General features: G+C 39.9%; 1 protein-coding gene across 1 annotated transcript in view; it reads left to right on the top strand.

Annotated features, from left to right (window-relative positions):
* Nucleotides 1-1,495: 1,495 nt before the first annotated feature.
* LOC119967000 (serine/threonine-protein kinase MRCK alpha-like) overlaps nt 1,496-14,311 on the top strand; it is a 386,584-nt gene continuing 373,768 nt past the window's right edge. Inside the window, exon 1 of the mRNA XM_038798987.1 lies at nt 1,496-1,582. Within this exon, the coding sequence (XP_038654915.1) occupies nt 1,541-1,582 (42 nt within the window). The 5' untranslated portion in view covers nt 1,496-1,540. The remainder of the gene's footprint in view (nt 1,583-14,311) is intronic.

Below are 14,311 nucleotides of genomic sequence, written 5' to 3' on the forward strand. Positions count from 1 at the left end.
GCTTTTGAAGGTTTTCCAACATGAAGCAATTGAAAAAGCAGAACCTACTATATATATGTGGAGGAGTAGTAGCCTGTGTAGGTGAAGTGGGCGAAAGAGAAGAGGTGCATTGCTTAAGTGTGAAGTTCTTGAAGTAGAACCTTTATAAAATATCTTAATGAATGGTTCTTCTTCGTAATTTTGCATCTGAGTTTGTGGGTTCAAGAAACTTGAGGGTATAACCTAGTTTTGCACTTTAATACAGAGGCAATGCTGGAGTTGCCATTTTCCTATGAGGCATTAAATAGAAACCTTCAGCTCCCTCAGTTTGATGCAAAAGACCCCACAGCACGATTCAAAGAAAAGCAGACAGTTGTGCAGACGTCCTGCTCAACATTCCCACCTTCAATAATGCTGCATTTGCCTACACAATGATGACTGCACTTCAAAAGTTATTAATTACCTGTGAAGTGTTCATGGAACATGGGCATCGCCGGCTTTCCAGGTTTTGTTGCCCCAATTTCTGTTTTCCTAATTGCCCTTGCCCTTCTTGACACACTGCAGAGCTTGTGGTGAAGACGCTGCTAGGAAGGGAGTTCCAGAATTTTGACCCAGTGACAGTGAAGGAGCAGTGATATAGTTCCAAATCAGGATGGTGAGTGACTTGGAAGAGAACTTGTAGGTGGTAATGTCCCATGGCAGAGCTGCGGGTGGTGTTCACATGTGCCTTGTGGCTTTGTTAGCCCAGGTGGCAGAGGCCGCAGGTTCGGGCAGCATTGTTGGAGGAGTCTTGGTAAGTTGCTGCAGTGCAGCTTGGCGATGGCACACACTGCTACCACTGTGGTTTGGTGGTGGAGAGTGTGTTTAAGGTGGTGGTGGTGGAGAGTGTGTTTAAGGTGGTGGATGAAGTGCCGGTTGAGCAAGGTGCTTTGACCTCGATAGTGTCGAGCTTTTTGAATGATGTTGGAACTGAATTTATCCAGGCAAGTGAAGAGTATTTCACTACACTCCTGATTTCTAAATGGCGGATAGGCCTTGGGGAGTCGGGAGGTGAGTCACTGACCTGAATTTGTATCCACGGTATTTATATGGCTGTCTCAATCCAGTTTCTCATCAATGATAACCCCCGGAATGTTGATGGTGGGGATACCATGATGGTAATGCCATTGAATGTCAAGGGTAGGTGGTTAGATCCTCTCCTGTTGGAGATGTTCACCGCCTGGCACTTGTGTGGCGTGAATGTTCCTTGGCACTTAACAGCCTAAGCCTGGATACTGTCTAGGTTTTGCTGCATGCAGGCACGGCTGCTTCAGTATCTGAGATTTGTGAATGGTACAGAACACTCTCAGCAAAGATCCCACTTCTGATATTTTGTTCAAGGGAAGGCCATTGATCATTGATAAAATGCTATCTCAATTCTAGTTCTCATCTTTTGCGTTTGTAACATGGATATTTATAATCTGGTTTATTTGTAACTAGCTCATTAATTTGTACAACCTTGTTTTTTTCATTGTTGCAGGTTGCAGTCGTGAAGTTAAAAAACGTTGAAAGGGTTTTTGCCATGAAGATCCTCAACAAATGGGAGATGCTGAAGCGGGCAGAGGTACATTCACAAGCAATGGTTTTGGAAACTAATCCATTGGTCTTCTAGTCTAGTTTTAAACATACTTGGTCAAACATAGATGAATAAAACATCTCTAGTGAATCTTGCTGGTGAATTTTTCAATTCAATCTCTCCAGTTATGTGATTGCATTTTAGGGCCAATTAGTTACGGCAATGCTGTTGTGGGTCTTATATTCCAGTTATATTCCAGTGTGAATCATTGTGGAGAGTTACTGATATACAGTTAGTTATAGTCCAGTGTGAATCATTGTGGGGAGTTACTGATATCCAGTTAATTATATTCCAGTGTGAATCATTGTGGAGAGTTACTGATATCCAGTTAGTTATATTCCAGTGTGAATCATTGTGGGGAGTTACTGATATCCAGTTAATTATATTCCAGTGTGAATCATTGTGGAGAGTTACTGATATCCAGTTAGTTATATTCCAGTGTGAATCATTGTGGAGAGTTACTGATATCCAGTTAGTTATATTCCAGTGTGAATAATTGTGGAGAGTTACTGATGTCCAGTTAGTTATATTCCAGTGTGAATCATTGTTGAGAGTTACTGATCTCTAGTTAGTTATACGCCAGTGTGAATCATTGTGGAGAGTTACTGTTATCCAGTTAGTTATATTCCAGTGTGAATCATTGTGCAGAGTTACTGATATCCAGTTAGTTATATTCCAGTGTGAATCATTGTGGAGAGTTACTGATGTCCAGTTAGTTATATTCCAGTATGAATCATTGTTGAGAGTTACTGATATCTAGTTAGTTATATTCCAGTGTGAATCATTGTTGAGAGTTACTGATATCTAGTTAGTTATATTCCAGTGTGAATCATTGTGCAGAGTTACTGATATCCAGTTAGTTATATTCCAGTGTGAATCATTGTGGAGAGTTACTGATATCCAGTTAGTTATATTCCAGTGTGAATCATTGTGGAGAGTTACTGATATCCAGTTAGTTATATTCCAGTATGAATCATTGTTGAGAGTTACTGATATCTAGTTAGTTATATTCCAGTGTGAATCATTGTTGAGAGTTACTGATATCTAGTTAGTTATATTCCAATGTGAATCATTGTGGAGAGTTACTGATCTCTAGTTAGTTATAGTCCAGTGTGAATCATTGTGGGGAGTTACTGATATCCAGTTAGTTATATTCCAGTGTGAATCATTGTGGAGAGTTACTGATATCCAGTTAGTTATATTCCAGTGTGAATCATAGTGGAGAGTTACTGATATCCAGTTAGTTATATTCCAGTGTAAATCATTGTTGAGAGTTACTGATCTCTAGTTAGTTATACTCCAGTGTGAATCATTGTGGAGCGTTACTGATATCCAGTTAGTTATATTCCAGTGTGAATCATTGTGGAGAGTTACTGATATCTAGTTAGTTATATTCCAGTGTGAATCATTGTTGAGAGTTACTGATCTCTAGTTAGTTATACTCCAGTGTGAATCATTGTGGAGAGTTACTGTTATCCAGTTAGTTATATTCCAGTGTGAATCATTGTGGAGAGTTACTGATATCCAGTTAGTTATATTCCAGTGTGAATCATTGTTGAGAGTTACTGATCTCTAGTTAGTTATACTCCAGTGTGAATCATTGTGGAGAGTTACTGTTATCCAGTTAGTTATATTCCAGTGTGAATCATTGTGGAGAGTTACTGATCTCTAGTTAGTTATATTCCAGTGGAATCATTGTGGGGAGTTACTGATATCCAGTTAGTTATATTCCAGTGTGAATCATTGTGGAGAGTTCCTGATATCCAGTTAGTTATACAGTAGTCCCCCGTTATAACGCGGGTGTTGGGGTCCAAGACAGCCACCCGCATTGCACCCGAGCCACGGATATCCACGATGGGGGGCTTATTGGCTCTGCAACTTTTTTTTTGGACCGGAAGCATTGGATAAAACCTTCGATCAGAGTTCTGATAAGAACTTACTTTAGTTGACTGCAGAATTATTACATTATGCTACCATAAGTTAAATATAAGTTAATGTAAGAAAGTAGCACTTCTAAATTTATTTAAAAATCTATGCATGCGCTTCCCATTGTGAGTCTACGGGGGGAGGGGGGAGAGATCAGACCCCCGTAGACTCACAATGGGAAGCGCATGCATAGATTTTTAAATAAATTTAGAAGTGCTACTTTCTTACTTTAACTTATATTTAACTTATGGTAGCATAATGTAATCATTCTGCAGTCAACTAAAGTAAGTTCTTATCAGAACTCTGATCGAAGGTTTTATCCAATGCTTCCGGTCCAAAAAAAAAGTTGCAGAGCCAATATGCAGCAGTGGCTGCAGGTTTGATTGCTATAATAAACTGACAGCATCAATTTCTCCTGGTCCTTGAACTATATGAATAGAATCTGCATAACCCACCACCTAGTTCCCTTAGTTCATATTAGGAAACCCACAGAAACTTACCAGGAACGCTGCTCCTCTCTCACTGAATCTCCCTCCAATCAGCCGGCAGTGTCAATTTTAGCGGCCGGCTCACTTTGATCCAGAGAGGGAAGCTGACAGTTGGGGTCCATAAGCCCCCCCGCCGTGTATTGCGGAGCGCGGTATAACGGGGGACTACTGTATTTCAGTGTGAATCATTGTGGGGAGTTACTGATATCCAATTAGTTATATTCCAGTGTGAATCATAGTGGAGAGTTACTGATATCCAGTTAGTTATATTCCAGTGTGAATCATTGTGCAGAGTTCGTGATATCCAGTTAGTTATATTTCAGTGTGAGTCATTGTGGGGAGTTACTGATATCCAGTTAGTTATATTCCAGTGTGAATCATAGTGGAGAGTTACTGATATCCAGTTAGTTATATTCCAGTGTGAATCATTGTGCAGAGTTCGTGATATCCAGTTAGTTATATTTCAGTGTGAGTCATTGTGGAGAGTTACTGATATCCAGTTAGTTATATTCCAGTGTGAATCATTGTGGAGAGTTACTGATATCCAGTTAGTTATATTCCAGTGTGAATCATTGTGGAGAGTTACTGATATCCAGTTAGTTATATTCCAGTGTGAATCATTGTGGAGAGTTACTGATATCCAGTTAGTTATATTCCAGTGTGAATCATTGTTGAGAGTTACTGATCTCTAGTTAGTTATACTCCAGTGTGAATCATTGTGGAGAGTTACTGTTATCCAGTTAGTTATATTCCAGTGTGAATCATTGTGGAGAGTTACTGATATCCAGTTAGTTATATTCCAGTGTGAATCATTGTGGGGAGTTACTGATATCCAGTTAATTATATTCCAGTGTGAATCATTTTGGGGAGTTACTGATATCCAGTTAGTTATATTCCAGTGTGAATCATTGTGGAGAGTTCTGATAGCCAGTTAGTTATATTCCAGTGTGAATCATAGTGGAGAGTTACTGATATCCTGTTAGTTATATTCCGTATGAATCATTGTGGAGAGTTACTGATATCCAGTTAGTTATATTCCAGTGTGAATCATTGTGGAGAGTTACTGAAACACAGTAAGTTATATTCTAGTGTGAATCATTGTGGAGAGTTACTGATATCCAGTTAGTTATATTCCAGTGTGAATCATTGTGGGGAGTTACTGATATCCAGTTAGTTATATTCCAGTGTGAATCATCGTGAAACTTTGAAAATGTATTAATATCGGTTCAATTGATCAGACTGCAGATATCTGACATGTCACAAATATGACATTAGTTTCTCCAGGCTCGAGGGGTTGTTCGCCAGGAATTATAAATTTATCGCACCATTAACATCCCAGTAACAGGGCAGCACGGTGGCCTAGTGGTTAGCACAGCTGCCTCACAGCGCTGAGGTCCCAGTTTCGATCCCCGCTCTGGGTCACTGTCCGTGTGGAGTTTGCCCATTCTCCCCGTGTCTGCGTGGGTTTCGCCCCCACAACCCAAAAATGTGCTGAGTGGGTGGATTGGCCACACTAAATTGCCCCTTAATTGGAAAAAATAATTGGGTAATCTAAATTTTAAAAAAAACATCCCAGTAACACTTCAAAGTGGACGTTTTCCTCAAAAGACAGACATGCAATAAATCATTGCGGAGAGTTGCTGATATCCAGTTAGTTATATTCCAGTGTGAATCATTGCGGAGAGTTACTGATATCCAGTTAGTTATATTCCAGTGTGAATCATTGTGGAGAGTTACTGATATCCAGTTAGTTATATTCCAGTGTGAATCATTGTGGAGAGTTACTGGTATCCAGTTAGTTATATTCCAGTGTGAATCATTGCGGAGAGTTACTGATATCCAGTTAATTATATTCCAGTGTGAATCATTGTGGAGAGTTACTGATATCCAGTTAGTTATATTCCAGTGAGAATCATTGTGGGAATTACTGATCTCCAGTTAGTTATATTCCAGTGTGAATCATTGTGGAGAGTTACTGATATCCAGTTAATTATATTTCAGTGTCAATAATTACAGAGAGATCCTTAATACCAGTTAGTTATATTCCAGTGTGTATCATTGTGGGGAGTTACTGATATCCAGTTAGTTATTTTTCCACTGTGAATCACTGTGGAGAGTTACTGATATCCAGTTAGTTATATTCTAGTGTGAATCATCGTGAAACTTTGAAAATGTGTTAAAATTGATTCAATTGATCAGACTGCAGATATCTGACATGTCACAAATATGACATTTGTTTTTCCAGGCTAGAGGGGTTGTTCGCCAGGAATTATAAATTTAGTACACCATTAACATCCCAGTAACACCTCAAAGTTGAAAAGTTTCCTCAAAAGACAGACATGCAATAAATCATTGCGGAGAGTTACTGATATCCAGTTACCGTATATACTCGCGTATCCTGCGATCTCGCGTATCATGCGACCCCTAAATTTTCATCCCCAAAGCATGATTTTATCATATATCTTATGTATCATGCGAGTCACTTTTTTGAGATACCAGATGACACTAGGCTAGGCTTTCCGCCGTAAACAACCGAATGAGAAACAGCTGTTTTGCTGTTTCTAATCACGATAATAAACAGTTACCTAACACGTAATAAGTACCGTAACACATAACAACGATCGAATACATTCTACCCTTAGCCACTATGGAGAAAAGATCTGCGAAGAAATATACTGCCAAATTGAAGTTGCAAGTTGTTGCCGAAGCGGAACAAAGCAACAACGTTAAAGCTGCAAAGCTGTTTGGTGTCGAAGAAAGCTGTGTCCGAAACTGGAGAAAACAAAAAGAAAAATTGAAGGAAACTCCTTCCTATAAATGCGCAAATCGCGGGTCGAAATGTCATTGGCCGCAGTTAGAAGATAAAGTATCAAAGTGGGTGTCCGAAAATCGAGAAAATGGTTATATTATAACACGATCTAAAATAAGACTTTATGCTTTAAGAAAAATGGGCATTCGTGTGTTTACTGCAAGTCCCGGATGGTGTACGCGGTTCATGAAAAGACATGACTTTGTGTTAAGACGAAAAACAAAAATTGCACAGAAACTCCCAAAAGAATTAGAAGAAAAAGTGACTAGTTTTCAAACATTTGTAATCAAACATCGCAAAGCTAACAGCTATAAGTTATCGTGCATTGGAAACATGGATGAGACACCCGTGAATTTTGATATGCCATCAAACTCAACCGTTAATAAAGTCAGCGAGAAAAGTATTTTTATTAAAACTACAGGGCATGAAAAGACACATTTTACGGTTGTACTAACGTGTATGGCAGATGGGACGAAACTTCCTCCAATGGTTATCTTTAAACGGAAATTAATGCCCAAACTAAAACTTCCAAATTGTATCATTGTCCATGTCCATGAAAAAGGATGGATGAACGATAATGGCTGCAAGATTTGGCTGAAGAGAGTTTGGGAATCAAGAGCAGGTTGTTTACGACGCCAAAAAAGTTTACTTGTGTGGGATATGTTTAGGTCACATCGAGTGGATTCTGTTGTGAAAGCTGTTCGCGAATCGAACACCGATATAGCAATCGTTCCAGCTGGCTTGACTAGTGTCGTTCAGCCACTTTTCGTATCCACTAATAAGCCATTTAAAGACAATATAAGAAAGAAATGGAATGACTGGATGATGGAAGGAGCAAAATCATTTACGAAGGGAGGGAATATGAAGGCTCCGGATTTGCCTCTACTGTGTTTGTGGGTAAAAGAAGCATGGGCTGAGATAGATGGAGATTTGATTGTTAAAGCATTTAAAAAATGTGGAATAGCAAATGCTTTGGATGGAAGTGAAGATGATGCTTTATTCGAAGATGCAGGAGAAGAGGATGAAAATATTGAAGACCTGGAAGATGATCAGTATGACGACTGCCTCGATGAAGAAGAATTCCAAGCTTTATTTGATGATGACACTGATAACAATGAAAGCGAATTTGAAGGATTTTAGTTTACATGTAATAGTTTGTTTTAATAGTGTTTTTATTTTATTAAATGTTAATTAACCTACATATGTATTCCTGTTTTATATTTCATTATGTCCAAAATTAAATATAATAGTTTCATTAACTACTGGGTACTATTTGACTTACCGTAAATGGATACGGTCTGCTTAACAGCCTAACAGCCTAATCTTGGCCAGCACTTCACACCCGCAAATTTTGGATCTCGCGTATCATGCGACCCCCCCAAATTTAGGTTACAATTTAGGTTTTCAGAAGTCGCATGATACGCGAGGATATACGGTAGTTATATTCCAGTGTGAATCATTGTGGAGAGTTACTGATATCCAGTTAGTTATATTCCAGTGTGAATCATTGTGGAGAGTTACTGATATCCAGTTAGTTATATTCCAGTGTTATTCATTGTGGAGGGTTATTGATATCCAGTTAGTTATATTCCAGTGTTATTCATTGTGGAGGGTTACTGATATCCAGTTAGTTATAGAACATAGAACATAGAACAGTACAGCACAGAACAGGCCCTTCGGCCCTCGATGTTGTGCCGAACAATGATCACCCTACTTTTTAAACCCACTTAACCCGTATACCCGTAACCCAACAATCCCCCCATTAACCTTACACTACGGGCAATTTAGCATGGCCAATCCACCTAACCCGCACATCTTTGGGCGGTGGGAGGAAACCGGAGCACCCGGAGGAAACCCACGCACACACGGGGAGGACGTGCAGACTCCACACAGACAGTGACCCAGCTGGGAATCGAACCTGGGACCCTGGAGCTGTGAAGCATTGATGCTAACCACCATGCTACCGTGAGGCCCCTTATATTCCAGTTTGAATCATTGTGGAGAGTTACTGATATCCTGTTAGTTATACTCCAGTGTGAATTCTGATATCCTGTTAGTTATATTCCAGTGTGTATCATAGTGGAGAGTTGCTGATATCCAGTTAGTTATATTCCAGTGTGAATCATTGTGGAGAGTTACTGATGTCCAGTTAGTTATATTCTAGTGTGAATCATTGTGAAGAGTTCCTGATATCCAGTTAGTTATATTCCAGTGTGAATCATTGTGGAGAGTTACTGATGTCCAGTTAGTTATATTCCAGTGTGAATCATTGTGAAGAGTTACTGATCTCCAGTTAGTTATATTCCAGAGTGTATCATTGTGGGGAGTTACTGATCTCCAGTTAGTTATATTCCAATGTGAATCATTGTGGAGAGTTACTGATATCCAGTTAGTTATATTCCGTGTGAATCATTGTGGGGAGTTACTGATATACCGTTAGATATATTCCAGTGTAAATCATTGTAGAGAGTTACTGATATCCAGTTACATCATGCACCTGAGGAAGGAGCAGTGCTCCGAAAGCTCGTGTTTGAAACAAACCAGTTGGACTTTAACCTGGTGTTGTAAGACTTCTTACGATATCCAGTTAGTTATATTCCAGTGCGAATCATTGCGGAGAGTTCCTGATATCCAGTTAGTTATATTCCAGTGTCAATCATTGTGGAGAGTTACTGATATCCAGTTAGTTATATTCCAGTGTGAATCATTGTGGAGAGTTACTGATATCCAGTTACATCATTCACCTGAGGAAGGAGCAGTGCTCCGAAAGCTCGTGTTTGAAACAAACGTGTTGGACTTTAACCTGGTGTTGTAAGACTTCTTACGATATCCAGTTAGTTACATTCCGTGTGAATAATTGTGGAGAGTTACTGATATCCAGTTAGTTATATACCAGTGTGAATCATTGTGGAGAGTTACTGATATCCAGTTAGTTATAGTCCTGTGTGAATCATTGTGAGGAGTTACTGATATGCAGTTAGTTATATTCCAGTGTCAATCATTGTGAAGAGTTCCTGATATCCAGTTAGTTATATTCCAGTGTGAATTATTGTGGAGAGTTACTGATATCCAGTTAGTTATATTCCATGTGAATCATTGTGGAGAGTTACTGATATCCAGTTAGTTATATTCCAGTGTTATTCATTGTGGAGGGTTACTGATATCCTGTTAGTTATATTCCAGTTTGAATCATTGTGGAGAGTTACTGATATCCTGTTAGTTATACTCCAGTGTGAATTCTGATATCCTGTTAGTTATACTCCAGTGTGAATCATTGTGGGGAGTTACTGATGTCCAGTTAGTTATATTCTAGTGTGAATCATTGTGAAGAGTTCCTGATATCCAGTTAGTTATATTCCAGTGTGAATCATTGTGGAGAGTTACTGATGTCCAGTTAATTATATTCCAGTGTGAATCATTGTGGGGAGTTACTGATATCCAGTTAGTTATATTCCAGTGTGAATCATTGTGGAGAGTTACTGATCTCCAGTTAGTTATATTCCAGTGTGAATCATTGTGGAGAGTTACTGATATACCGTTAGATATATTCCAGTGTAAATCATTGTAGAGAGTTACTGATATCCAGTTACATCATTCACCTGAGGAAGGAGCAGTGCTCCGAAAGCTCGTGTGTGAAACAAACCTGTTGGACTTTAACCTGGTGTTGTAAGACTTCTTACGATATCCAGTTAGTTATATTCCAGTGCGAATCATTGTGGAGAGTTACTGATGTCCAGTTAGTTATATTCCAGTGTGAATCATTGTGGGGAGTTACTGATATCCAGTTAGTTATATTCCAGTGTGAATCATTGTGGAGAGTTACTGATCTCCAGTTAGTTATATTCCAGTGTGAATCATTGTGGAGAGTTACTGATATACCGTTAGATATATTCCAGTGTAAATCATTGTAGAGAGTTACTGATATCCAGTTACATCATTCACCTGAGGAAGGAGCAGTGCTCCGAAAGCTCGTGTGTGAAACAAACCTGTTGGACTTTAACCTGGTGTTGTAAGACTTCTTACGATATCCAGTTAGTTATATTCCAGTGCGAATCATTGTGGAGAGTTACTGATATCCAGTTAGTTATATTCCAGTGTGAATCATTGTGGAGAGTTACTGATATCCAGTTTGTTACATTCCGTGTGAATAATTGTGGAGAGTTACTGATATCCCGTTAGTTATAGTCTTGTGTGAATCATTGTGAGGAGTTACTGATATGCAGTTAGTTATATTCCAGTGTCAATCATTGTGAAGAGTTCCTGATATCCAGTTAGTTATAGTCCAGTGTGAATTATTGTGGAGAGTTACTGATATCCAGTTAGTTATATTCCGTGTGAATCATTGTGGAGAGTTACTGATATCCAGTTAGATATATTCCAGTGTTATTCATTGTGGAGGGTTACTGATATCCAGTTAGTTATATTCCAGTGTGAATAATTGTGGAGAGTTCTGATAGCCAGTTAGTTGTACTCCAGTGTGTATCATAGTGGAGAGTTACTGATATCCAGTTAGTTATATTCCAGTGTGAATCATTGTGGAGAATTACTGATGTCCAGTTAGTTATATTTTAGTGTGAATCATTGTGAAGAGTTCCTGATATCCAGTTAGTTATATTCCAGTGTGAATCATTGTGGAGAGTTACTGATATCCAGTTAGTTATATTCCAGTGTGAATCATTGTGAAGAGTTACTGATATCCAGTTAGTTATATTCCAGTGTTATTCATTGTGGAGGGTTACTGATATCCAGTTAGTTATATTCCAGTGTGAATCATTGTGGAGAGTTACTGATATCCTGTTAGTTATACTCCAGTGTGAATTCTGATATCCTGTTAGTTATATTCCGGTGTGAATAATTGTGGAGTGTTCTGATAGCCAGTTAGTTATACTCCAGTGTGTATCATAGTGGAGAGTTACTGATATCCAGTTAGTTATATTCCAGTGTGAATCATTGTGGAGAGTTACTGATGTCCAGTTAGTTATATTCTAGTGTGAATCATTGTGAAGAGTTCCTGATATTGAGTTAGTTATATTCCAGTGTGAATCATTGTGGAGAGTTACTGAAATCCAGTTAGTTATATTCCAGTGTGTATCATAGTGGAGAGTTCTGATAGCCAGTTAGTTATATTGCAGTGTGTATCATAGTGGAGAGTTACTGATATCCAGTTAGTTATATTCCAGTGTGTATCATAGTGGAGAGTTCTGATATCCAGTTAGTTATATTGCAGTGTGTATCGTAGTGGAGAGTTACTGATATCCAGTTAGTTATATTGCAGTGTGTATCATAATGGAGAGTTCTGATATCCAGTTAGTGATATTCCAGTGTGTATCATAGTGGAGAGTTCTGATAGCCAGTTAGTTATATTGCAGTGTGTATCATAGTGGAGAGTTACTGATAGCCAGTTAGTTATAATGCAGTGTGTATCATAGTGGAGAGTTCTGATAGCCTGTTAGTTATATTGCAGTGTGAATCATAGTGGAGAGTTACTGATAGCCAGTTAGTTATATTGCAGTGTGTATCATTGTGGAGAGTTACTGATATCCAGTTAGTTATATTGCAGTGTGTATCATAGTGGAGTGCTGCTGGTCCCCTGATACGTGTGGAGTGCTGCTGGTCCCCTGGCACACTACGGGAAATCATTGCCAGGGCTGTTGGAAGAATTATTATTTTCTGTTGAAATATTTGTTATTTAGATCCTTTTGTGTAATAATGAAAAAACCACAAATGCCTCTGTGACGAGGTTTCTTTGTCTGAAAACCTGGAGTAAATTTTGTCTGTGAGGTTGCGTTCTGTTGTATCACATTAAACCTTGCATGCTTTTTCCTTTCTTTACTCCTGGGGCAATTAGTTCTTGTATGCTGTCCCTGGAGTCAGCAAGGTTTTTTTATAGCTTGTTAAACAAAAATTCCTTTTTCTGTCTCTGAGAACCAGCCGAATATTCAAGGAATTGTCAGGCTGTGGGATGGATGATCATGAATGCCGACAGAGTTGTGAGCTATATTTGATCCAAGTTTCTGCTTAAAAAAAAGAAAAATACTTTGGCCTGATGTCCAATTTCAAGTACAGCTATCTTTAACTTGTCTAATGGAGCAATTAGATTGAATTGCAATTTTAAAAATATATAATTGAAGCAGATTAGCTGTCTGCTATTTTCCAGCTGCTAAAACTTGTCAAAGTTCCAAGCAGTTTGTGGTGACGTACCGCTCATTTTTTGGTTTGAAAAAAATCTGACGTTACTGATTGGGCAGCATGGTAGCATAGTGGTTAGCACAATCGCTTCACAGCTCCAGGGTCCCAGGTTCCATTCCCGGCTTGGGTCACTATCTGTGCGGAGTCTGCACGTTCTCCCCGTGTGTGCCTGGGTTTCCTCCGGGTGCTCCGGTTTCCTCCCACAGTCCAAAGATGTGCAGGTTAGGTGGATTGGCCATCCTAAATTGTCCTTAGTGTTGGTTGAGTGGGGTTAACGGGTTTTGGGGGTAGGGTGGAGGTGTGGGCTTGGATTGGGCGCTCTTTCCAAGAGCCGGTGCCGACTCTCTGGGCCGAATGGCCTCCTTCTGCACTGTCAATTCTATGATCTACGATTGGAAAGGCGAAGTAGTTTGGCAGAGAGAGTGAGAATTGACTGGTTTAGTGGAGAGTGTGAGAACTGGCTCTGGTTTAGTGGAGAGAGAGAGAACCGGCTCTGGTTTAGTGTAGAGAGTGAGAACCGCCTCTGGTTTAGCGGAGAGAGAGAGAACCGGCTCTGGTTTAGTGGAGAGAGAGGGAACTGGCTCTGGTTTAGTGGAGAGAGTGAGCACTGGCTCGGGTTTAGTGGAGACTGAGAGAACTGGCTCTGGGTTAGTGGAGAGTGAGAGAACTGGCTTGGGTTTAGTGGAGAGTGAGAGAACTGGCTCTGGTTTAGTGGAGAGAGTGAGAACTGGCTCTGGGTTAGTGGAAAGAGTTGAGAACTGGCTTGGGTTTAGTGGAGAGTGAGAGAACTGGCTCTGGTTTAGTGGACAGAGTGAGAACTGGCTCTGGTTTAGTGGAGAGAGTGAGAACTGGCTCTGGTTTAGTGGAGAGAGTGAGAACTGGCTCTGGTTTAGTGGAGAGAGTGAGAACTGGCTCTGGTTTAGTGGAGAGAGTGAGTGAACAGGCTCTGGTGTAGTGGAGAGAGTGAGAATTGACTCTGGTTTAGTGGAGAGTGAGAGAACTGGCTCTGGTTTAGTGGAGAGAATGACAACTGGCTCTGGTTTAGTGGAGAGTGAGAGAACTGGCTCTGGTTTAGTGGAGAGAGTGAGAACTGGCTCTGGTTTAATGGAGAGAGTGAGAACTGGCTCTGGTTTAGTGGAGAGATTGAGAACTGGCTCTGGTTTAGTGGAGAGAGTGAGAACTGGCTCTGGTTTAGTGGAGAGAGTGAGAACTGGCTCTGGTTTAGCGGAGAGAGAGAGAACTGGCTCTGGTTTAGTGGAGAGAGTGAGAACTGGCTCTGGTTTAGTGGAGATTGTGAGAATTGAC

This window comes from Scyliorhinus canicula, chromosome 6 (genome assembly GCF_902713615.1).
Source record: "Scyliorhinus canicula chromosome 6, sScyCan1.1, whole genome shotgun sequence".
Lineage (NCBI taxonomy): Eukaryota > Metazoa > Chordata > Chondrichthyes > Carcharhiniformes > Scyliorhinidae > Scyliorhinus > Scyliorhinus canicula.